Source organism: Rhinoraja longicauda, chromosome 1, assembly GCF_053455715.1.
Source record: "Rhinoraja longicauda isolate Sanriku21f chromosome 1, sRhiLon1.1, whole genome shotgun sequence".
In the NCBI taxonomy this organism is placed as follows: domain Eukaryota; kingdom Metazoa; phylum Chordata; class Chondrichthyes; order Rajiformes; family Arhynchobatidae; genus Rhinoraja; species Rhinoraja longicauda.
In genome coordinates, this window is record NC_135953.1 from 87,244,068 (window position 1) to 87,269,867 (window position 25,800).

Genomic DNA, 25,800 nt, shown 5'->3' on the forward strand with positions numbered 1-25,800 from the left:
TATATATCATTCTGGTTCTGCACAAAAAATATCTAGTCATCTACGGAATACTTTATGGTAGTGGCTTTGGCACAATTTCCCTGGCACTGTTCCAGAGATGGAATGAAACAATTTGATACGTGTTGATACACAAACTCAATTCATGCCAACAGTGACCGGTTCAATCTATGGGAATGATATGAATCAACTTACAAATAAATATTATCATAATTCATTCCATGATAGATACATGTGATTCCTCTTCTAGACAATGTCCTTACGAGCGTCTTTTGTCATATATTTTGTCTATCCCCACACCTAAACTAACGGAGGTTAAAGAAGCTTAAGGTCAGTGTCTATGGACTGTGAATACCATCATCAATATTGCACATACCACTCGGCCCCATTGTCTGCACAATATTATCTCCATGTTCTTATCCATCAATTAGGGGTGGCACAGTGGCACAGCAGTACAGTTGCTGCCTTACAGTGCTCAGGACACGGGTTCGATCCTGATTACGGGTGCTTGTCTGTTTGGAGTTTGTACATTCTCCCCGTGACCTGCATGGGTTTTCTCTGAGATCTTCGGTTTCCTCCCACACTCCAAAGACGTACAGGTTTGTAGGTTAATTGGCTTGGTATAAATGTAAATTGTCCCTTGTGTGTGTAGGATAGTGTTATTGTGCGGGGATCGCTAGTCGATGAGGACTTGGTGGGCCAAACGGCCTGCTTCCGCGCTGTCTCTAAACTAAACTAAATTTGCTGTGCATAGGTTTGCATAGAAAACTTTGTAAGTATAGAATTTTTCAAAAGAGCTCTTAAAATCTAAATCTCCATACCAATTATTTTATAAATGAGTAACTCACTTATAACATTGACTATGACTAATCTTTATCAGGGTTGCCATATGGTTTGTGATCCATATTTTCCATATAACTGCTGATTAATTGGAGGTTGAAAGAAACCTGGGCCACAAGGCAACACAAACTATTTGATTGGCTGTCAAAACACATTAAAACACATCAAAAATGTTTCTGACATTCAAAACAACTAATAACTTGAAATATCATGAAACCATTAAAATATTTATAAAGCCAATTTTTTGAATAATTAAGTAATTAGAAAAAATAAAAATCTAAGTGACCAAATATTTACCCTGGTCCCTCAGCTATTGAACCTCTATTGAAAGCAATGGAAATGCAGTCTCTACACTGGGTTCAGATGACGATCCATAAACTTAAATATTCCTTTTCTCTTTCCATGGATGCTGCCTGTGTTGTTAAGTGTTTTTAACAATTTTACTTTGATTGTTTTTATTTTCCTATGATTGATTCCCCCTCCCCCATTGCAGCACCCATGACAGCTGCAAACAGCTGACTGCAAATTTGTGACATCCAAATTTACACACAAATCCTAAAGTTGATTACAGTTATTTAGTGACTTATTGACAATTACACAGGCAAATGCTGACATTTGCTGCTGACGACGTCTCAACCTACAATTCTCAACCACCTTCATTTTAGCTGATAGGTTTGTCCGGCAATAACCTTACACAGCAGATTATTAGCTCGGGCAGCCACTCAAATCTTATGGGAAATCTTAATTTTGGCCCTGTCTGCTCCTTATGCATGACATCATTTGATACAGTTTTTAACTTTGTTTTCCAATAAACTCTGCCAAGGGCTATCTTGTTCTACAGCTGTGTTTAAGATAAATATCTAAAAACAGTCATCAGCAAGAAATCACATTAAAAATGAAGATATTGTTTTCTGTGTATCTGTGCTGCAAAACAGCAATTTACAATTGGCACAGCAAACTACCATTTCTTGAAAAAAAAATCATAAAATTACAATTAACTGCATTTGTCCAATAAAAATCTTGTCAATAATATTAGGTACATTGAAATGCATTCAAGTCATCCGCACACAAAGATTGTTATACTCATATATTTCTGCTTAGATTAACACATTTCAAATTCAGCCTCATGTTTGTGTTTGAACTCGGGTTACAATCCACAAACAGAATCTGCACCATTTTAGGAGGCAGCTCCTTTCCACTCAAGTTCCTCGTAGCTTTTACAGGTATGAGCTGTGTCACGGCATCATACCACTAGAGAATATTTGGCACTTATCACCATGTGAAAGTTGTTAATTAGATTAAAAGCAACACAGCAAGCAGGTACAGACGAGCTTAAACGGAGCCTGGGAGACTGAACCTCCGCAAATTTATGGAAACATTTGGTTTAAACAAAGAGCTGGGCAAGGCCAAGTAGTTTCTACAGGGCAAGTTAAACAGAAAATAATCATACGGCAATTGTACTTTAAGTATATTCATTGTGTTAGTTGAGTTAATCTAACAAATAAATGTTTGGCAGGACAGCTTCAATTCATGGAATGCACTTCCGGCAGCTCATGGAAACTGTAGGCTGTTCCCATGTCCCGGTCGGTCAGTGTAAGTGGTTTTATCAGCTGGAGAAGCTTGAGCTCCGTGTATCTGGACCTTGGGCAACAGCTGATGTTTCACTGGCTCATTCCATAGCATGTTTCCAGAGGTGGTCACCTCACAACTCAGAACAGTGCAGGCAGTCAGAATAGAGGTGGTGGGTAATTCATTAGATTTCAGTGGGCATCTTGCTCTCCAACCAGCAAACCGTTGTAAGTGCTGGTGTGGGTGGTGGCGCCTAGCAGAGTATAGCCACAAACACAAAGTGCTGGCGTAACTCAGCAGGTCAGTCAGCATTTCTGTAGAAAAATAATGGGTGACGTTTCAGGTTGGGACCCTTCTTCAGACCTTTATAAACCAGTATCTGCAGTTCTTTTCTACACAGAGTAACTGGACCTTGGGCAACTGGACCCAAGATCATCCCAGCTGTAAAGGGAAGGAGAAAATGAAAAGACCGATAGTTAGTGGGAACACCAAAATCAAGGGAGCAAAAGTGTTTCCAGTATTTGCCTCTGATGACAGGGTTAAGGGTATTGCTACAAAGGTGAATAAGAGTCTGTAGAGTGAGGGGAGGCAGCTAGAAGCCATGAACGACCCGAGCAACAATGACATTAGTATAAAGGAATGAGGTCTAGCAGGCAGATTTTAAGAAGTTAGGAATAAGGTTAAGGCACAGGGCCACTAAAGTAAAGGTAGACACAAAATGCTGGTGTAACAGGGGGACAGGCAGCATCTCTGGAGAGAAGGAATGGGTGACGTTTCAGGTCAACCCGAAACGTCACCCATTCCTTCTATCCAGAGATGCTGCCTGTCCCGCTGAGTTACTCCAGCATTTTGTGTCTATCTTTGGTTCAGACTAGCATCTGCAGTTCCTTCCTACAAACTTTGTTTTGCATGTTGCTCAGGCAAATCATACCGAACATGAAGACAATCAAACCATACATGAGTGTAACGGGTACTGCAGAACAGAAAGGAAATAGAGTGCAAAATATAGTGCTACTGTGACAGAGAAAGGGCAGATTAAAAAAGTGCAAGCCCCACAATGAGGTAGATTGGAAAATTGGGTATTCATCCTTAACATATGAGGGACCTCCTTAAGAATTTAATAACAGCGGGGAAAAGGTGTTTTGACTCCGGTTCTACATGCTTTCAAGCTTTTGCATCTTATGCCCAATGGAGAGGGGAGAAGAAGGAATGACAGTGGTATGAGTCACCAAACGCTCACCAAATCCACCCAAAACTCCATCCTCAATATTGATGGTCTCCCAGTATCCACCTCCCCTCACATCCGGAATCTTGGAATCATCTTTGATCAAACCCTCTCCTTCGACAAACACATCAAACACATCACAAAGACAGCCTTCTTCCACCTCAAAAACATTGCCCGTCTCCGTCCATCCCTCTCCTTCACAGCTGCAGAAACCCTCATCCACGCCTTCATCACCTCCCGTCTGGACTACTGCAACAGCCTCCTCTATGGCTCACCCTCAAAAATCATCAGTAAACTTCAATACATTCAAAACTCCGCTGCCCGTCTACTCACCCACTCCCCGATCCGTGACCATATCACCCCCGTCCTTTACAAACTCCACTGGCTCCCCATCCCCCAGAGAATCCAGTACAAAATCCTCCTCATGACCTACAAAGCCCTCCATAATCTGGCCCCATCCTACCTGACTGACCTCCTCCACAGGCACACTCCCACCTGCACCCTCCGCTCTGCTGCTGCCAATCTCCTGTCCCCCCCCCCATCCGGACCAAACTCAGATCCTGGGGGGACAGGGCTTTCTCCATCGCTGCTCCCACCCTATGGAACTCACTACCCCAAACCGTCAGAGACTCCTCCTCACTCACCACATTCAAAACATCACTGAAGTCTCACCTCTTCAGCACTGCCTTCAACCACTGAAGGTCACCTCACCTTCTGTCTTCTTTCTCTGTTCGTTTACTTATTTATCTATTTATTCACTTCTCTATGTTCTAGAAATCCCTGAAAAGCGTCTTTGAGTGTTTGAAAAGCGCTATATAAATGTAATGCATTATTATTATTATTATTATTATGAGTGATCATTGATTATGTTGGCTGATTTCCCGAGGCAGAATGATGTTTAGATGGAGTTATTGGGGGGACTGTGGGGAGGAGGGGGCTGGTTTGGGTGATGGACTGGGCTGTATCCATAATTCTCTGGAATTTCTTGCAGTCTTGGGCAGAGTGAGATGTCAAACCAAGCTATGATGCATCCTGAGAGGATGCTTTCTGTAGTGCACTTGTAGAAATTGGTACGGGTTGAGAGAAATATGCCAAATTTCCTTAGTCTTCTGAGGAAGTAGAGGTTTTTGTGCTTTGTTGGCCATGGTGTTAATGTGTTCAGTCAGGACAAATTATCGGTGATACTTATGCATAGGAATTTGAAGATCTCGATCATCTCGACTTCAGCACCACTGCTTCCTGAAGTTATTAACTAGCTCCTTCATTTTGCTGAAACTTAGGGAGAGGTTGGTCTTTTGACACCATGTCACGATACGATATGATACCACACGACAGAACTTTATTTATCCCAGGAGGGAAATTGATCTGCCAACAGTCATAAAAAACACAAAATACATGAAACATTAAATTAAAGTGACAAGTGGAAAGGATTGGGGATGTGCAAAGATTGGGGAGTGTGGGGAGAAGAGTCAGTCTCAGTCTACCCCATGACCGAAGGGGGAGGAGTTGTACAGTTTGATAGCCACAGGGAAGAAGCATCTTGGTGGAACCAGACTGTTGCTGAAGGTACTCCTCAGGTTGACCATTGTGTCATGGCGGGAGTGAGCTGTATTGTCCAGGATGCTCTGCAGTTTGAGGAGCATCCTCCCTTCCAAGACCAACTCCTATGAATCCAACTCTACCCCCAGGACAGAGCCAGCCTTTCTGATGAGTTTGTTGATCCCCACTAAGCTCTCTATGAACATCTCCCATGTTTGTAAACTCTCAATCTCCTAACAGTTTGAGAAACAGGTTTTTGAACAGACCAATAGTAATAGACAGACAAGATGGTCTAAAATTAGGTTTGTCAAAAATTACAGCTGATTGTCAAAAATTGCAGCAGGATCTTGATCAGTTGGCCAGGTGGGCTTGGGAATGATTGATGGAATTTAATACAGAAAAATGTACAGTATTGCATTTTGGCGTCTAACATGGGTGGGACCTACACAGTGAATGGTAGGGCTCTGGGAAGTGTTGTAGAGCAGAGGGATCTAGGAGTGCAGGTACATATGTCCTTGAAAGTGTCATCACAGGTAGGTAGGGGGTCAAAAGGCTTTCGGCACATTGGCCTTCATTGGTCATAGCATTGAGTATAGACGTTAGAAGGTCAAATTGCAGTTATATAAGACATTGGTGAGGCCATTCTTAAAGTATTGTGTTCAGTTTTGGGCACCATGTTATAGGAAAAATGTTGTCAAGCTGGAAAAGGTTCCAAGAAGATTTATGAGGATGTTGCCCAGACTAGAAGGCCTGAGCTATAGTGAGAGGTTGAGCAGAATAGGATTCCATTCCTTGGAGTGCAGGCGAATGAGGTGTACAAAACCATGAGAAAAATAGGGTGGTGGGTGTATGGAACGAACTGCCAGAGGAGGTAGTTGAGGCAGGTACTATTGCAACATTTAAGAAACATTTAGACATGGATAGGACAGGTTTAGAGAGATATGGACCAAACGCTGGCAGGTGGGACTAGTGTAGATGGGGCATATTGGCCGGTGTGGGCAAGTTGGGCCGAAGGGCCTGTTTCCCCACTGTATGACTCTAAAATGTGACATATGTGCAGAGCAAGTTTAAGCATTGCAGTATAAAGTTCGGCAAGCTGCAGACAAAATTAACCATGTGGGATTACAATGTTATGGCAACAACAAACATCTAGCGTAATGAAAGGGTAGGAATGAGTTTAAAATGCGTGTGGATACAAGGATTCCTGGGAAGAAAGGAAAGGGAATGAGGGGGAGTGGCAATGCTGATTAAGGAAAATAAACCATTGCGTTGCTTCCGTTGCCTGGATGTATTCCCAGGAACCAGAGCTCTAAACTAAATCTGCAAAGAGGGTTCATTATCACTTTATACACAGGGAATATGTTACTGACAGGCTGCTGAGTGGAGACTGCTACAAACTCCTGACTTCCCCACTGCTCCATGCTGCTGTGCTGGGAACCAGGCACAAATCTCTGTCCACTTTTAGCACTATTACAGCAATTAATTGCCCATGAGGCTGTCATTGGGCGGACTGAGGTGAATGGTGCCTTCAGCACTGAGATATAGTGCTCAAGGCCGCACTCTGGCCGGCAAGATGAATCCAGGCCATTGCTGGGGATTAGCTTCATGTGTCCAGTCTCTCTTCATCTCCTGCCGGATGCAACACAATCTGCTGTCTTCCCCTCTCCTTGTTTGGCTGCACAGCTCCACATAAAGCCAAATAGGCTCTGGTTATCCTGATGTAGATTTATGATTAAATTAAATAAAGGGCCATGAGTTCATGTGCCAAAAAATATTTCCAAGCAGCATCTGATAAAATGCTAATAATAGGCAACATCAAGCTTAATGGAATAAAAGGGGCTGAGCAGAATACACAGAGTTTTGGCTCAGTAACAGGAAAGAGAACTACGGTGCAAGGATTGGCTGATAGGATGTGCAGAAATCCCCCAAAGGTCAGGACTAGAACTCTGGAGAAACAAGAGACTGCAAATACTGGGATCTGGAGCACTGGCTCCCCATTCCATCAGCCCGCTGTGACATAGTTACATTCCCCTCCCCACTTTGTTCTGTCTGCCTATCACCCGCATGCTCTACTCACTAGGCCCCCTATTCCCTTTCCCCGCATCGCACCATCCCACTGTTCCCATCTGCCCAGCACTTCCCCCTTTCTGGATTCACATATCACCGTAATTTTTCTCATACTCTGTAATCTGCAGAACTTTGTTTTCTCCATTCATCACCACTGTCGCTCTCTCTTCCCCTCCTTTCTCTCACCTGGCTCCATCCGCCTGGCAATCTTTGCTCACCTGGATCCACTATCACAAGCCAGCTCCTGCCTCATCCTTCCCCTAACCTTTTTATACTAGCTGTCTCTGCTTTACACTTGCAGTCTTGATGCAGGATCTCAAGCCGAAGCATCAACCATCTCTTGACCTCCACAGATGCCACCAGACTCATTGTGTTTGTCATTTTGTTTATAGGACTGGAAATATTACTTTTCCTTAATATATATTAATGATTTGGACTTAGTTGTGCAAGACACAATTTCAAAGCTGCAAATGACACAAACTTGGATCGTAGTTAATAGTGAGGCTTGAAGGTGATAAAGGCATGATACGACAACATAATCTGAACATTTCCCTCCACAAACTCCACAGTTCTTCCTGCAGTTTAATTTTTTGTTACTGCAATATGTGGACAGGTACAAGATGAAATTTAATCCTGATAAAAGTTATCTTTTGCGAGATATATTTTATTATATTTTAAAAGTTATTCACTTTATAAACTTTAATAAACTTTATACTGTGAATGGGACAAGTCATTTTGATCTAATACTTCTGTGTTCGGCGTCACAACGGGAACCCAACGGGTCCACAGGTCATCGAGTGTAAACTAAAAGGGACAAATCTAAACAGGGTCCAAGAACAGAGAGATTCAAGTGTTTACATGTCTGTACATGCAAAGTGGCACAGCAGGTTTGTTAAGGTAGTTAAAAAAACAGACAATTCTGGGCTGTATAATTGGAGCCTTGGAATAGAAGACCAAGGAAGTCAAAATATATTTTTTTAAACAATGTTTTTAATCGTAAGTGGAATATTGATTCCATTTTTGGGAACTACATTTTAGGAAAGGCCTTGTGAAGGCCTTGGAGAAGGTGCAGATGACATCTATCAAAATGATTCCAGAAAGGAGGGAGCTTAGTCATGTGTACAGAGGTTGTTAGTGTGGACATTGCTAAGAGATTTGATTGGTTAATTAAAATGTATAGAGGGTGTAGAGAGGTAGATAGAGAGAGGGTGTTCCCATGTAGCGAGAACATATTAAGTTATCATGTTCAAGACAGCTGGAAAAGCATTGGATAGGTAGAATTTACTGTGCCGTGAAAAGATGGTCTGGAAGTGGACCAACTAAATTGCTATGAATGCAATGGACCATTCCATGAATCCACTTCCCCAATGTGCTAATAAATTCATATTTTGCTGGTTATGGTCTTCACAGAGAATAGTAATAAAACTGGCTGCCAGCATTGTTTGAACACAGATTAAAGCAAAATTGGAACACTATCAGTCTAGGAAGTGGTTATTGTGTGAACAGATTTGTGCATTTTAAATACTGGAAAGTATAAAAAGGAAATGAACCTGAACTAATGCACTGTGTTTTTTAATTATGCACCCTGCTGGTTTTTACATAAACAACAGCAGGATGCATAAAACTCTGCACTGTTCCTCAAAACATTTCAGAATTCTTAAAGTGTAAACATATATTGTGCAATATATTATATTGTAAAAATATATTGTGCAAACCTTCATTTTTGCATTTTGGGTTTTTACATAAAAATATTTGTGACCAATAGAGATTTTAGCTGCTTCAGCTGAGGAAAATTCTGGCTGATCATCTGAACAAATCTGTTATGCATCTATGAAAGCACACCAACAGAAATGAGTAACGAATCCAAAGACTAAAGCATCATCAAACTGCCATTAAACACCCACTGTCACAAGTAAGCAGAATTTTGCCTTTTGTTGCTAATGCTACACCAGCATTATGGTGATGTGCCCTCCAAGCCATTGCATTTTTTTTCCAAATATTCTGTTTCGCTGAATAATTACTAGCCCAATATCTTTCAATCTGTTCCAATGATTTTGAAACAGAAACAGATACAAATAGGATTCATCGCTATTCATGTCTGTAAAATTTCTTTCTGGAAATCTGTTCTGATACCTTCTGTTTTCATGCACTTGCATAACCTATACAATTTGATTGCTCCTTATTACCTCTGCTCGTGTACATTACATTGGCATTTAAAAACTGTCGTAATTGAGCTAAACATTTTCGCTGCAGACCGAAGGATTACCAACTTTATGCTCCCCTGCTTCATCTTAACCACATATTCCGTTTCTATAAGCTCACTTCCATTTTTCCATTTCAAAAAGGATTGAACCATCATGTTTTTTGCAGCGTAAACTTTTTTTTGCTACAGAAAACACTTTAGCCAAACCACACAACTCTCTACTCTTGTGCAACCGCCACAAAATACTCAAGTGTCTCAAAATGCAGGCAACAAGCAAGACTAAACCCTCCATCCCACCCACAGGCCAATCATTCCCCCTCAATACATTGCTATTTCCACCCACTCATTATCCCAAACCTCAATCCCTTTTAGTGTTAATTTCCAACCGACTCTCCTTCATTTGTACATAATACACCATATTTTAAACAGCCCAACCCTAACCAACTCCCTTCTTTGTGCTTATTCTGGGTTTCTGTTAAAGGTAACACAGGTAAGTAAACAGCCCAAGAAAACAGTCTGAGATAAAAAGTAGGATTAAATTTGGAACAATGGAAAACAAAAGGTGGAATGGACAAGTTCAGAGACAATAAAGAGAAGAAACAAACCTATGTTGTGAATTTGTTGAGTAGGACTTTTGGAGATGAAAGTACATGAACTGTTTTGCAAGGAATCACCAAATAGGGATAGGTCATATACAGTAAATGGTAGGACAACAAGGAATGTTGATAGAGATCCAGGGTCCAGTTTCCCTGAAAGTGGTTAACAGCTAGGGTGTTGAAATAGTCAGATAGCATGTTTATCTTTAGGGTACTGAGTACAAGAGTTGGGACATTATGCTGGACTGGTTTGGCTGCACTAAGTATTGTATACAGTTCTGGTTATTGCACAATAGGAAGCAACGATTGGAATGGAGAGGAGATTCACAAAGATGTTGCACGCACTGGAGGACTTAAGTTATGGGGTGAGATTAGATAAGCTGTTCTTAGAGGAGGTTGAGGAGTAAACTGACAGAATTATATACGATTATGAGAGGCATAGATAGGGTAATTGATCCAAATCCATTTCACAAGGGTGGGGTATTAAAAATAAGAGGGCATATGTTTAAAGTGTGAGGAAGAAGATTTAAAGGCAGAGGGATAATTTTGTCTTTTTACAGTTATTAATATCTAAAACACATTGCTAGAGGAAATGGTGGAATCAGATATAATTACTACTTTTAGGAGGCATTTAGGCATATACTTGAATAGGCAAGGCAATGAAGGATATGGTCCTAATGTGAGCAAATGGTATAGGTGTCGATGCACAAAACGTTGGCATAGATGTGGTGGGCCAAAGGGCCTTTTCCTGTGCCATACTCAATCACTCTTAAGAAAGGTGCCAAGGAAAATCAGAACAACAGCTAAGATAACTTTATTTTTGGATATAATTACACAGCAAGAAAAATCCAATTGCATGAATTTTGCTGTGACATTCAGCACCTACAAAGTACAATAGACAATAGACAATAGGTGCAGGAGTAGGCCATTCAGCCCTTCGAGCCAGCATCGCCATTCAATGCGATCATGGCTGATCACTCTCAATCAGTACCCCGTTCCTGCCTTCTCCCCATACCCCCTCACTCCGCTATCCTTAAGAGCTCTATCCAGCTCCCTCTTGAAAGCATCCAATGAACTGGCCTCCACTGCCTTCTGAGGCAGAGAATTCCACACCTTCACCACTCTCTGACTGAAAAAGTTCTTCCTCATCTCCGTTCTAAATGGCCTACCCCTTATTCTTAAACTGTGGCCCCTTGTTCTGGACTCCCCCAACATTGGGAATATGTTTCCTGCCTCAAATGTGTCCAATCCCCTAATTATCTTATATGTTTCAATAAGATCCCCCCTCATCCTTCTAAATTCCAGTGTATAGAAGCCCAATCGCTCCAGCCTTTCAACATACGACAGTCCCGCCATTCCGGGAATTAACCTAGTGAACCTACGCTGCACGCCCTCCATAGCAAGAATATCCTTCCTCAAATTTGGAGACCAAAACTGCACACAGTACTCCAGGTACGGTCTCACCAGGGCCCGGTACAACTGTAGAAGGACCTCTTTGCTCCTATACTCAACTCCTCTTGTTACGAAGGCCAACATTCCATTGGCTTTCTTCACTGCCTGCTGTACCTGCATGCTTCCTTTCATTGATTGATGCACTAGGACATCCAGATCTCGTTGAACTCCCCCTCCTCCTAACTTGACACCATTCAGATAATAATCTGCCTTTCTATTCTTACTTCCAAAGTGAATAACCTCACACTTATCTACATTAAACTGCATCTGCCATGTATCCGCCTACAATCACTGAGAGCACAAGAGACTGCAGCTGCTGGAATTTGGAACAAAAAAGGCAAGCTGCTGGAGGAACTCGGCAGGTCAAGCAGCATCTGTGGGGCAGAAGGATGGTTGACTTTTCAGGTCAAGAGGTCGCAACAGGATTGTTGCAGGGCCTCAATCCGAAAATACAGCTGCTGCCTTATGAGCAAGTTACTCATTGTTTTTGAAGATAATATTTCAACACCTCTGCACTCTGCTTAGATTTGTGAGTCACTTCCTGTTTTTCTTCTCAATTATGACATAATTGAATTGAAAGAGACTGAGCAACATGCTGCATTTCACCAATTTCATTAGCATGACATGATATTTATTATGGATAGAAGTAATGTCCGACCAAATTTAGTCATTTTAATATCATTGTGGTCCCAAACGTTTTACTTTGTTTATTACGTCAATGTGACTTACAAACTGTTTTATTTTATCTGAATTACTAACGATGAAACCAGAACTCTTCAAAAGTTGAGATAATGCTCCATTCGAGTATGGACATGCCACTTGATCTTGCTGGTGGAAAAGATACATCCATGTGTGGATATTGTCAGCATTCAGATTGAAAAGTGTTATATTAAACCAGGAATATGCAAAAGAGATGAAAAATACAAACAAGATGTCAACATGGCTTTTCCCGACAAGAGACCCAACAGTGCCTGGCAATGGTGAGTAATGCATTCCAATGAGATATCAATTTCAAGTAACCACAGACCCCCTCCAGATATCATAAATTAGCACATTCAGGGTCCAAATCCTTTCTACACGCACTTTTACGATCTGTTCAAAAGTGTGAGAAATCACAGCATTTGACCTAATTAAATGGTCTTTGAAATTTTACTTGCCACACACATCAGATACACTATCTGCCAAATGCATGAGGTTGCCTATTCTCCAAAACAACATGCAGAGTAAAAAATCCTTTCCACATCTCGTCTCCCTTTCATTCCTTCTCAATTTAAATTTCTTGTATGCTTTCCAATGAGAGATTTAGATTTCACAAGTGGTTCCTTTATTACAAAATATTAAGATGAACAGAACTAATGGAGATGTGATTACGTTTTCAATAAAAAATTATGGACAACTTAATAGTTTGAGAATAATCATAAAGAGATTATAAGCCTTCGCAGAATAACCAGGTATTTAAGTCATATTTGCAGTGTTGTTAAATTAGACACAGCTCAGTTTTCTTCCAAACTTCTGTGATCATGCACAAAATTGTGAAAATGTCCTTTAGAAACAAATAAACCAATTTTATTTTCAACAAATTAACTGGGGACATATCCTCCATCTTCTTACATGGTTCCAGTATCTTTGTAGCAAAATACTGGCACAGAAATGTGATTTCTCCATAAAACACAGGAACCATGGGAAATTCATGTTGGCAATTTGTCATGAAATTGGCTTACAGATTACATTACCCAATTTCTCATGTGCAATATGCTTCTCTGGGGAGTGAGAAATGAACTGCTACTTACACTACTTTAAGGCTGAGTGTGCCTCTGAAAGGGGAGTTGTCATGCAGCTGCCAGCAACAGTTTGTAACACAATGATCCCATCTGCCGACCTTTGGGCGTGACCTTCTGACTTTCTGAAACTGCTTTGGAGGCTCTCATGTAAGCAATTAGCACAAAGAAAAAAATATTTTTAGCCTCAAGGGGAAAACGGCTCAAGGGGCAAAAGTGCAAACGAAGTACAGTTAGTGAGAGGCTATAGTTATCCTGGACATCACCATAGACCAGAAACTCAATTGAACCAGCTACATAAATATCTTGCCTCTCAATCAGACTTGGGATTCTTTACAGAGTGATTCCTTACAGACTGACTTCTGACTTCCATCTGATGTATCAGCAACGTGATGGATTATTCTCCACTTATCTGGATAAGTGCAGCTCTGACAACTCTCAAGGACAAAATAAAATGCTGGAAGACAATAGGTGTATGTCGACATTTTGGGTCAAATCTTGGTGCTGAGTCTTAACCTGAAATTTTGAACATACACCTTTCGACTCCACAAATGCTCCTTGACTTGCCGAGTTCTTCCAGTGTTCTGCTTTCTTTTGTCCACTTTGGAGGCAAGAACAAGAAGGCAGATTATTATCTGAATGGTATCTGATTATGAAAAGGGGAGGTGCAACAAGACCTGGGTATCTTTGTACATCAGTCACTGAAAGTCAACTTGCAGGTACAGCAGGCAATGAAGAAAGCAAATGGCATGTTGGCCTTCATAGCGAGAGGATTTGAGTATAGGGGCAAGGAAGTCCTACTGCAGTTGTACAGGGCCCTGGTGAGACCGCACCTGGAGTATTGTGTGCAGTTTGCGTCTCCTAATTTGAGGAAGGACATTATTACTATTGAGAGAGTTGCAGCGTAGGTTCACCAGGTTAATTCCCGGGATGGCGAGACTGACATATAATGAAAGAATGGGTCAAATGGGTGTGCATTCACTGGGATTTAGAAGGATGAGAGGGGATCTTATGGAAACGTATAAAATTCTTAGAGGATTGGCCAATTCTCTGAATGCATTCAAGAGAGAGCTAGATAGAGCTCTTAAGGACAGCGGAGTCAGGGGGTATGGGGAGAAGGCAGGAACGGGGTACTGATTGAGAATGATCAGCCATGATCACATTGAATGGCTTGAAGGGCCGAATGGCCTCCTCCTGCACCTATTGTCTATTGTCTATTGACAGGCTAGGTGCAGGAAAAATGTTCCCGATGCTGGGGGAGTCCAGAACTAGGGGTCAGTTTAAGAATAAGGGGTAGGCCATTTAGGACTGAGATGAAGAAAAACATTTTCACCGAGAGAGTTATGAATCTGTGGAATTCTCTGCCACAGAAGGCAGTGGAGGCCAGTTTACTGGATGTTTTCAAGAGAGTTAGATTTAGCTCTTAGGGCTAAGGGAATCAAGGGATATGGGGAAAAAGTAGGAACGGGGTACTGATTTTGGATGATCAGCTATGATCACATTGAATGGCGGTGCTGGCTGGAAGGGCTAGATAGCCTACTCCTGCACCTATTTTCTATGTTTCTATGTTCCAGATTCCAACATTTGCAGTTTCTTTAGTCTTCACATCGTCAAAAATAAAGCAGCATGCTAGATTGTAATCCTATCCATGACCTTAAACAGTCATTTCCACCACCACTGACACACAATTATTGCAGTGCGACCATCTATAAAACATACTGCAAGTACTCATCCAGGGTAATCCAACAGCACCTTCTAATTTTCAGCAAACACCATTGAGATAAGAAGGGCAATTAATACTTGAGAACACTATCTTCTGCAGGTTTTCCATAAAGTCATACACCATCTGACTTATTAATTTCATTACTGTTGAGTCCAAATCATAGAACACCCTCCCTAACAAAACTGAGGTCACCATTGATCAGAAGCACTGAAATGTCTCACTTTCTCAAGGTCAACTCGGCATGGCAATAAATGCTGGCCTTGCCAGTGATGTCTAGATCCTCAACATAAAATGAAAAAACTAAGAAAGAGGTCAATGTTTGGAACTCAGGTCCAGTTGTTGGTAGTGTGGAAAATAAATGTTGTCAAGGTAAAATTCTTAACTTCTAGTTCATACCTGAATTACTATTTGTTTTTAACCTCTGGAATTTCTCCACATCTCCTCACTCCCCCAGTAAATACAACATCGCATCCCACTTCATCTAGTTCAACTCCTATTCTCTCACTCTGGGTTCCTAATCTCAGCACGACATCCCCGCAAAAGGTTTCAGAAACTCGTAAACCTCTGAAGAAATTCTTTCTCATCTCAGTCTCTCAAGCCAGCTCATTTTTCTGAGAACATGCTTTCCAGTTCTGGAGCCCCCATGAGAGGCAACATACTCTCAGCATTTACCATTTTTAGCCCCCGAAGAATATTATATGTTTCATTAAAATCCCAACTCATTTTTCTTAACTCCAATGAGTCCCAACATAATCAACTTTTCTTATAAGGCCAATTCCTCCTAATTTGGGTCATCATTATGAACCACCCCGAACCGTCTACAAAGAAATTACATCTTTCTTTCAAAAGGAAGACCAAAATTGTTTACATTAATCTAGATGAGGTCTCATTTATGCCTCTGAGATTTTACAATTACAGTAAAATCTCTCATTTTTATATTCCAACCCCTTTGAAATAAGAGCCAACATTTCATTCGTTTAGACATAGAAAAAAGGGACTGCAGATGCTATTTTACAAAGCCAATTTCATTAACTGCATTAGCTTTACTTGTTATCCACTGCACTAATGTATTCACTTTGCTTTTCACGTACAAGGACTCCAAATCCTACTAGCTGAATTTTTTTTTTCATTTAAATAATACTATTCTCTAGTTCTTCCTTCCAAAATGAACCACGTTTTTCAATATCATATTCCATTTGCCAACTTTTTCTCTACATGCAGTATACAATAATACACAGCATCGACCCTTGTGGTACAACCTGGGCACCGATTGCCTGTCTGAAAATGACCCCCTTATGCCTCTTCAAAGCTTGCTATTATTTAGCTATTTCTCCACCCAGACCAACCCCAACAGCATTGGTTTTTATTACATGACCTTACACTTTCTGAAGCCTTTTTTCAAACTCAGTTTGAAAATTGGATAGAATCTCTACTAGTTTCTCCTTCATCATTCTAGTTGAGACTTCCTCGTAAAAGCTCTAAATATTTGAAATCAATTGAATTGAAATGAATTGAATACATTTTATTAGCCAAATATGTATCCATACAAGGAATTTGCCTTGGTGCTTTGCTTGCAAGTAACAACACAACATACAGTAAACAATTAAGAATAAAACATTATAATTTAAATTTAATAGTTTAAATTTAAACATTATAATTTATAATTTGTTGAAAGAAGATGTTCCCTTCATGTTGACACTTGATGAAAGGGTGAGGTGCAACATATTATGGAATGTTGTGCCATCTATTGAGAGCATTCCATCAAGCCTGAAGTCAGTGGTTCATTTTAAATGCAGCAGTGCTTATCACGATGGAACTTTTGACCACACACCTAATTGTTTCCACATTAGAAGTAATGATACTATTTTGCCTCGGGAGTTTATCAGTAGTAGGTGGTTCCAAAATGCCACAACATCCTTGCAGACTATCATATACAGATCAGTATGAGAATGAGGTGCACTCTAGGTACTGACATTGGAAATGTAGCTGCTGTCCTCTGGAGCTCAGGAGTAATTGTCTGGTCTCCTATAATCTTATTTATTCAGTGACTACTTTAATGCTACACTGCAATTATGTCAGGCCACCAAGCGAAATCAAGGCAATGCAGTTTGTATCCAGCTTTTAAGGTGCTTGTGGTCATCTACTACAAAGTACAGAAGTTCATCACCCTTCTGTCTCCCTTGATGTAGCATCCGTGGTCCATTTCACTCAGGGACTACGATAGTTAATCAAAAACCCAACATTAGGTCTGGGAGCTTGTACGAGAACTATTCTTAGTTCAGCACATTAAAAAATATTAACATCGTCATTTAGTTGAGTTTAGATTAGAGTTTGGAAACAATCCCTTTGGCCCACTGGGTCCAAGACCACTATTGGTCACAGGTTCACAGTCGTTCTACGTTATCCCACTTTCTCATCAACTCCCTACACACTACCGGCAATTTACAGACGCCAATTAACCCCCGCACGTCTTTAGGAGGTGGGAAGAACTGGAGTATCCAGAGGAAATCCACATGGTCACAGGGAGAACATGCAAACTCCACACAGACAGCACCCGAGGTCCGGATCTAACATGAGTCTTGAGCACTGTGAGGCAGCAGCTCTACCAGCTGCGCCACTGTGCCTATTTAAATAATACCCTTCTGGATTTGGTGCTTGTATTAATATTTGAGCAAAATGCAGGCATGACCATGACACTGAAATGGGGAGAGCATTCTGATGGTCACTACAACTAGCTGTTAAATGTTCTACCAAGAACCTTCAATTTTGTTTGCAAACAGAAAATGGTCGACAATTTTTAAACAGTAATCTGTCAGAATCAACCAGTAGCTGGGTCAGATGAGGATTTGTTTTTAAATAGTGGCTCTGCAAGGAGCTTCGTGACTGTTCCAGTTTGTCACATGGGAATTTAAATATTGGGCAGGCAGCTTCACAATTAGACCCAACTACCAATACACGACTCATTTTTTCCAATTGGAAATCTGTTAAATGCTCCATCTGATATGGCAGGCAGTGACCATCCACTTCAGATCAGAAACACACAGCCTGCCATAATGAGCACTTGCTGCACAATTCATGCTTATAAGCTGACTGAGCATGATTGAATTCATATGTCACTGAGTCATACTGTCAAAGAGCGTTGCAGCAGAAACCAGGCACTGAGTTTGCTGACGATACTCACAAAGCAACAGTTAGCTTTATTCTCAAACACTTTCAATGGATGAGCTCCATACAAACTCACCTTTTGGAAAACCCTTGCCCCTTAGTCGATCACGAATTTCCTGGCTACGATCTAACTTGCTAACTGGATGCAAGGACAGCTGATTCAGCTGCAACATAGAAAACATTAGACTTTAGCAAAGTTCACTTTCACTTTGATCAGGCACAAATTATATTTACAGAATTTCCATAATAAAAGTTGTTTCAATATGGAAAGTGACAATTCATGTTTTCTATTATTAAACTGATACCCAGTGTTTTAAAAAGGAAACACAGTGGGAAGGAAAGAACTAAAGCTGCCAAGAGTTTTAACCCAGCACACCAATAAAATCAATGATGTTTCTCATTGCAGATTGTCTCCACATGTTGTGTCAAGACATATCCTCATGTAAAAAGTTTTTGAGACTAATGGCGCTTTTTAAAATATGTTTTGTTTCATTAATCATTTTTGGTGGTGCATAACTTGCTGCCACTCCAGTTTTGTGGGTTCTGACATGCCTAAAGAGAGAGGAATGCCTACAGGAAATCTGTGGATTATTTTGCAAGTGGGGAAATAGGTGCCTGGAGCGTTTGGTGGGTGGGTTACTTGAGATGTTCTCTGCTCAATTTCTGTTGTTTTTACTCAGCATTCCTGCAGTCCTCACTCAGGGTGCTCAGTGCCTTCCCAGATCTCTCCTCCATTTTGGGCAATCATAGGGCATGGATTCTCATGTCATGAAGGATGCCTTTGAAAACATCTTTGAACATTCTGCGGCCTCGTGCAAATCTCTCGTCATAACAGAGCTCCAAGTTGAGCACTTGCTTCAGGTTAGTGTGAGCCAAGTGGACAATGTGCCCCCCCTTCCCACCCCCCCCCCCCCCCCCCCCCACCGTCTCTGGCTGAGAATAATTAGAACCTCAATTATAAGCTGAGGTTGACCTGGGAGAAGATGCTGACACTGGATCACTTACCTGCCATTAGATTTGAAAGGCTGCAGAGGTGGTTTAATGATGCCACTCCAGTGCTTAGAAGCACCAGCCAGATCATAAGTGGTCCACATCTCTGAAGCATTCAGGAGGACTGCGATTATTGCTGCCTACAAACTTCTTGCTGATTTAAGGTTTTACTATTTGAACATTATCTTCCTCATCCATGTCTGCCTTCACAGAGAAATGGCTCACAAACTGTGGAAAGCAATCCATGTTTTCCAGGATCTTGTGGACCTTCAGTGTCAGGGAAGTGTTGTTGTACAGCAAAGGAAAATTGGGCAGGGATCTGTGTCTTTGTGATGTTTAAAGCAAGGCCTTTCATTTCACTAAGTCAATGGTCACTGGGAGCTCAGTCTCCTGTCGAGTACATTTTTAAACTTTGTCTGCACATTAAGAATGGAAGATCAAGGTTAAATTATCTTAATTCTGGAGTGGTGGAAACATAGGTTAAACTGTTTCCCAATCTGCCTGTAGATTAGCCATGCACCAATGCAGAGCTTGTTGGAAATTAAGTGCAATATTGTGATGAAGAGAATTGAGATGAAGTCTGGCATGATGAGAGAACCCTGCCTGATGAAATGGTTGAATCACAGCTTGCATATCAACATTTAGCAGATGTAGGTTGAAGACCAATATCCGAAGGTAGAATAATTTGAGAAGGTTTCTCAATCGTCCTGCTCCGTTGATAGAGTTGAAGGCTCTTGTGAAGTCAAAGAAAAAACACATGTTTCTGTAGATGTTACATCCCAAATTTTTCCTCAGATTTTTTCCCATGAAGATCACATTCACTTTGTCTGAAAAACTATTCACATTACAACTTGGGGATGGATGTTTGGTCACCAGGAGGAGATGGATGAGGTGGTTAAAATAGGGAACATTTTTACATCTGTATTTTCACCAACACATTTTCAACAAGGTAACTGTGTAAGGTCAAGGAATTTTAACGTTAAAATATGCAAAATAATGGAATTTCACAATCAAGTACTTACAGCAGTTAAACTTCCCAAGACAAGCTTTACCAGCTGCTTGACATACGAGAAAGCTGGTTCACAGTTACTATTCCGTATATGAGCACTGCAAGCATCTAGAATGGTCCGCATTGACCCTCTTATGTACATCATGTCCTCACACATATTCAATAATATGCTGTTCAGGTGTTCCCCAAGTTTTATTGGCTAAAAAATTAGAAAAATAAAATTACATTTGCATTGACAAATAATGTTCAGTTGAAATCTAAAGAATGTTAGTTGAACAGACCAAAGGAATTTCATGCATGTTACTTCACTGCCAGAAACTTTCTGGTACAAGGGAATGAATCCTTCTAATTAGAAAAATATACAGAGAAAATTTTATAACAATACATTTTCAAAGAATCCCAACTCAACAAAAACAACATTCTTTTTATGATGCCTGTACAAGAACTTAACTTCTTGGAGTATTGGGAATAATCACCGTATCCGACATCGGTCTCCAACATTTCCGCCACCTTCAACGTGATCCCACCAACCTGTCCCATCTTCCCATCCCCAACCCTGTCCGCTTTCCACAGAGTACCCATCCTCTACAACTCCTTGATTCTTTCATTCCTTCCTACCCAAACCAGCCCCTCCCCAGGTACTTTCCCCATAAACCACAGGTGTAATACCTGTAACTATACCTCCTCCCTCACATCTATACAGTGTCTTCAGCAACCCTGTCAGCTGTGACAGAGGTTCACATTCACCTTCTCTAATCTGTCTACTGCATTTGGTGCTCCCAATGTGCCTCCGTTACATGTGCGAGAACAAGCGTTTCGCCGAACACTTGCGCTCGGTCGCCAAGGCCTGCTAGATCTCCCAGTTGCTAACTATTTAATTCCCCTTTCCATTCCCATATGACCTTTCTGCCCTGGGCTTCCTTCATTGCCAGTGAGAGACCATATCCAAACTGGAGGAAAAGCACCTCATATTCTGCTTGGGTAGTTTACAACCTAACAATATGAATATTGAATTCTCCAGTTTTAGGTACCTAACCAACAAACACCCCTCCCCCTTTCCCCACTCTCTTCCCAGTGCCTCACCTGGGTACACACCCATTTCTCCCAAAATGCCCCTCCCCCCTTTCCTTTCCCCCCCATCTCCTTCCACTATATCTGTTCCTCTATTTCATATTTCATGAATCTTCTCTCCTTATCTTACAGCCTTTTGTCTTTTCATTTTTGGCCTCTGTCCAACCATCTGCAAATCAAACCCCCGCGTATCTGCGATCACTTGACAGGCTTTCAGCCTCTTTTCCAGCTTTCTCCCCCCACCCCCCTACAAGAATCAGTCTGAAGAAGGGTGCCAACTTGAAACATCACCTATCCATGTTCTCCGGACATGCTACAAGATTCGCTGAGTTACTCCAGCACTTGTATCATTTTTTTAACAAATAATTACAAGATCCCTAAACTTGCATTGCAGGGGCTGAGGGGTTGGTTATCTTTTTTGTCATTTCCCAAGCAATTTTCGACTACCCTTTGAACTTTTTCATTCAATATTATGTGGATCTCAATTATGTGGAGCTAATGCAGACATCATAGCCTGAATCACAAGCTGCATAACAAAAAGCATATTACACGACTTGATGAATAGACGGTAGCAGAAAACGTACTCAAATTAAATGGAATCAAACACAGTAATTTAGTGTGCCTCTCTTTAGTATAAGAGCCAGAATCCATGACTCCAAAAGACGGGTCATCAAAAGTAGCCACAAGGGAATATGGTTAAAAAAAACTTCTGAACATATGTCATATCCAATTAATTTGTTGAATCAATTTAAGCTTAAATACATTATTTCAATAGTGATTCATATCAAAAAAAAATTGTGAACTAAAAATTCTTGCCAGGAGCCCACTTACTCCTTGAGGAGCCTGGAGGCTAAAGTAGAAGCAAGAACTGATTTGTTGCAGTGCCTTTACATTGCACGCGAGGCAGGAGTACCTCTGCCCTGTGCAGCAAGTTTCCCTGCTTGCCATCTGACCACTATCCATGATCAGATCTTGCCCTCCCTCAGGAGACCAAAACCGTATCCCCCCCACTGCCCTCACCACTCCCTCCTCCACATACTACCAAACACTACTGCTAAGCCAGTTTCAGGCTTTCTACCTGCTCCTGAGCTACTAGGATGTTCCTCACCAGACACGTGGCCAAGCCTGTCAAGCAAGCTGGATACTGAGTGAGGAACCTGCTGAAGAAAATGGATTTTAAGATGTTGCAGTGCACGGGGCCAAAAAATATGCCTTGATACCCTACTTTTAGCAACTAAGTGTTAAATTCATAATGTGACTGTTTTAAAGTTCAGCTTACTTTTAATATTCAGCCTGGTTCAGCAACTTGAATGCCCAGGAGCAAAGAAGATTACAAAAAGTCCAGTCCATTACAGGTACAAAAAAACCTCCCCACCATCGAATTGATTTACAGGAATCGCTGTCTCAAAAAGCCAGCCACCATCATCAGAGACCCACACCACCCTGGGAACACACTCATTTCACTCCTGCCATCAGGAAGAAGATGTAGGAGTCTGAAAACAGTAGCGTCCAGGTTATTCCCTTCAACCTTCCCTGCAGCCATCAGGCTATTAAACCCTACAACCTCCAAACAAGCTCTGAACTACATAGACATGTGTGCGTATTGAACTTCTTTTCATTTATTATATCGTTTACCATGTACTATGTTTACATACTCTGTTGCACCGCCGCAAGTAAGGATTTCATTGTTCTGTTTGGGACATATGACAATAAAATACTCTTGACTCATAACTATACAAAACACTGCTATTGGATATATTCCTTTCTTAGAATTCAAATGTTCTGAACTCCAGACATTTCATGCTTTGATATTCTCCAGGGACATTTAGATACAGATTGCTACATTACAAAGTAGACTCTTCAGTCCACCATGTCCATACCAACCATCACATGCCAATCTCTACTAAACTAATTTCCAGCACTTGGATCATAATCTTCTATGATGATTCAAGTACGTGTCTAGTTATTTCTTAAATGTTGAACAAGTCTCTACCCCCATCAACTATTTAGGCAGCTTGTTCCAGATTTCCATCATTCTCTGGTTGAAACAATTACAATCCCCTCTAATCTTGTTCCTTATCTTACACCAACACCATTTGGTTTTAGACACTTCTTTTATTGGGAAAATTGGTCTATTCTACACCATCTATGTTTTTTATAATTTTGCACACTACCATAGGTTCTCTCAGCCATCTCCACTTCAAGGAAAATAAACCCAGCCTATCAGGATTTTCTTCATAACTAAAACCCTCCATCTCACACAACAAACTGATGAATCTGCTCTGCAACTTTTCCAGTGTAATCATACCCTTGCTACGATTTGGTAACCAGAACAGTAACACAGTATCTAATGCTTTATGAAGTTTTATGATAACCATTCTGCTCTTACAGTCTGTGACATGGTTAATGAAGGCTTGCATCCAATATGGCTTCCCAACCATATGAGCTGCTACCACAGAGACCCTTCAGATACTCAATACACCCAACAAACGTGATCCCTCCCCAATCTAAAAAGAACTTAAATGTGAATGTTAGGAGAGAGCAAGGAAGAGAGGCTGCAGAAAGAGAGAAAAAGGATAAACTAGAGGAGCATTATTCATTTTGAATTCATTTTAGTCGGCTTTCTGCTTGTCTTTGCCTATTCTTTATCTTTTTCAATACAAGTTTTTCTATTCTTGCAATTAACACATACACAAATGTATCACTTAACTCCTTTGATTAGCTGAGGCATCACCACAGTTGCTGTTGTTCCTTTCACTGAATTATTCCACACAGAAATGTACTACTCTCATGAAGACCAAACCTTATTTTAAGACCAAATATTTTGAAACACCTTCAATGAGCTACATTTCACAACTAATTCCTCACAAAAATCTTGAAATGCCCAATAAGACGTCAAACTTCACATTGACTGCTCAATTTCCATTTTGCACCAACATTGAAATCAAAGAAAGCTTTATTTTCTGTATAAAAAATCACTAATAGAACGTTTAACATCAAATCATCTGATACCCGGTTATTGTATAATTATTTTCACAATATGGATGTCATAAAGCGATCTAAAAACTGAAAATGTTGGAAAGTTAAAATAGTAACGTGAAATGCTGAAAACACTCAGCAGGTTAGCATCCTTGGAAAGAAAAACATTTTAGTTCTAAGACACTTTGTTGGAACTCAGAAAGAGAGAACATAAGTTTTAAGTTGCAGAGGATAGGGTAAGAGATGGATTCAAGAAAAGGAATCTCCTTGGTTGGGTGTCACCAGAATTACCCTGGTGATGAGCTGTTGATGATGCCATCTGGTTGATAAGTTAATAAGTTACTTTAATATTCTTTTGCACAACTTGGACTTTGCAGTGCACTCCAGCACCATTCAAATTGTTTACATTTAGTGATTATATTTATTGTTATTTTTAAGCATTACTCAATGTCTACACTTTTGGTGCTTCATGTGATCAGCGAATTTCATTGCATCCTAGTGTATATGACAGGAAAATAAAATGAATTTGATTCTAATGAGGAAAGTTCAAGAGAGAAGAAAAACATAGAAACATGGGAGGGTTCGGTGAAGGTGGTGACTGTTTAATAGGTGGAAGGTGGTGATGGTTGATATTGGATCAGACTGATTCTGGTGGAGGTAAGATTAAAGTGATAGTTGAGGGGAAGAAACAAATGAACTATAAATAGTTAAGAATGGAACTGGTGTTAAAGTGTCAAAATCTGGAATTTCCAGAGAAGGGCTTTATAATTAAAGCTACTTTAATATCCTCACTACATTTCTTCATTTTATACTAGGTTAGAAACAGCTTAAAATAATTTAAACCATCCAAAATGATTGTAAAGCCAGAACCATATAAATTCTTTACATGTTGACATCTGCTAATGTTGACATTCTGACATTATGTCAAAATAAATCTGTAAAGGACTTTTTCCATAAGCAGTAAACCATATTTAAAATGCAGGTACTTTAAAAAAAATCACCTGTTCATTGTTAATGAACATTAGCAGATGTCAACATGTAAAGAATTCAAAGTAGCTGTACGGAAATAATAAATGTCCATATTTATCAATGGACAACACGGTATTAATAAGTGGATCAAAATTAAAGACTGTTTTGTTTTTCCTTGTATCCACATTGGAATGAAAAACATTCACACAAAATCACTGGCAAATAGTCAGTCACTCCAGTGACATAGTTGGGTAGGACTTGGTTACAAAAAAAGAGCAGTTCTGATCCATTCAGTTGTAGTTCCAATTAAACTCCTCCGCCTCATTACAAAGATCAGTATCAACCATATACTTCTTTATACTTACCGTGTAATTATATGTTGGCACCCTTTATTGCATGGAAAACAATCAGTTATACCATTGTGTCTAATTTAAGTTGGTTTCAAGTAAAGATTTGCAACACAGCTGGAAGGTATAGTATAATTGTGACATTATAAAACGAAGGTAGAAGCAGTGCTGTAGCAGGGCAGCATAGTGGTGCAGCTTGAAGAGCTGCTGCCTCACAGTGCAGGAGACCCGGGTTTGATCCTGACCTCAGGCGTTATCTGTATGGAGTTTGCACGTTCTCC

The 25,800-nt window shown here is 40.6% G+C and overlaps 1 protein-coding gene across 1 annotated transcript in view; it reads right to left on the reverse strand.

The window, feature by feature from the left end:
* ptpn13 (protein tyrosine phosphatase non-receptor type 13) overlaps positions 1 to 25,800 on the reverse strand; it is a 211,947-nt gene that overhangs the window by 139,541 nt on the left and 46,606 nt on the right. The window contains exons 5-6 of the mRNA XM_078401914.1: positions 20,167 to 20,352; positions 18,231 to 18,318 (exon numbers count right to left, since the gene is read on the reverse strand). Coding sequence (XP_078258040.1) covers positions 18,231 to 18,318; positions 20,167 to 20,352 — 274 coding nt within the window. The remainder of the gene's footprint in view (positions 1 to 18,230; positions 18,319 to 20,166; positions 20,353 to 25,800) is intronic.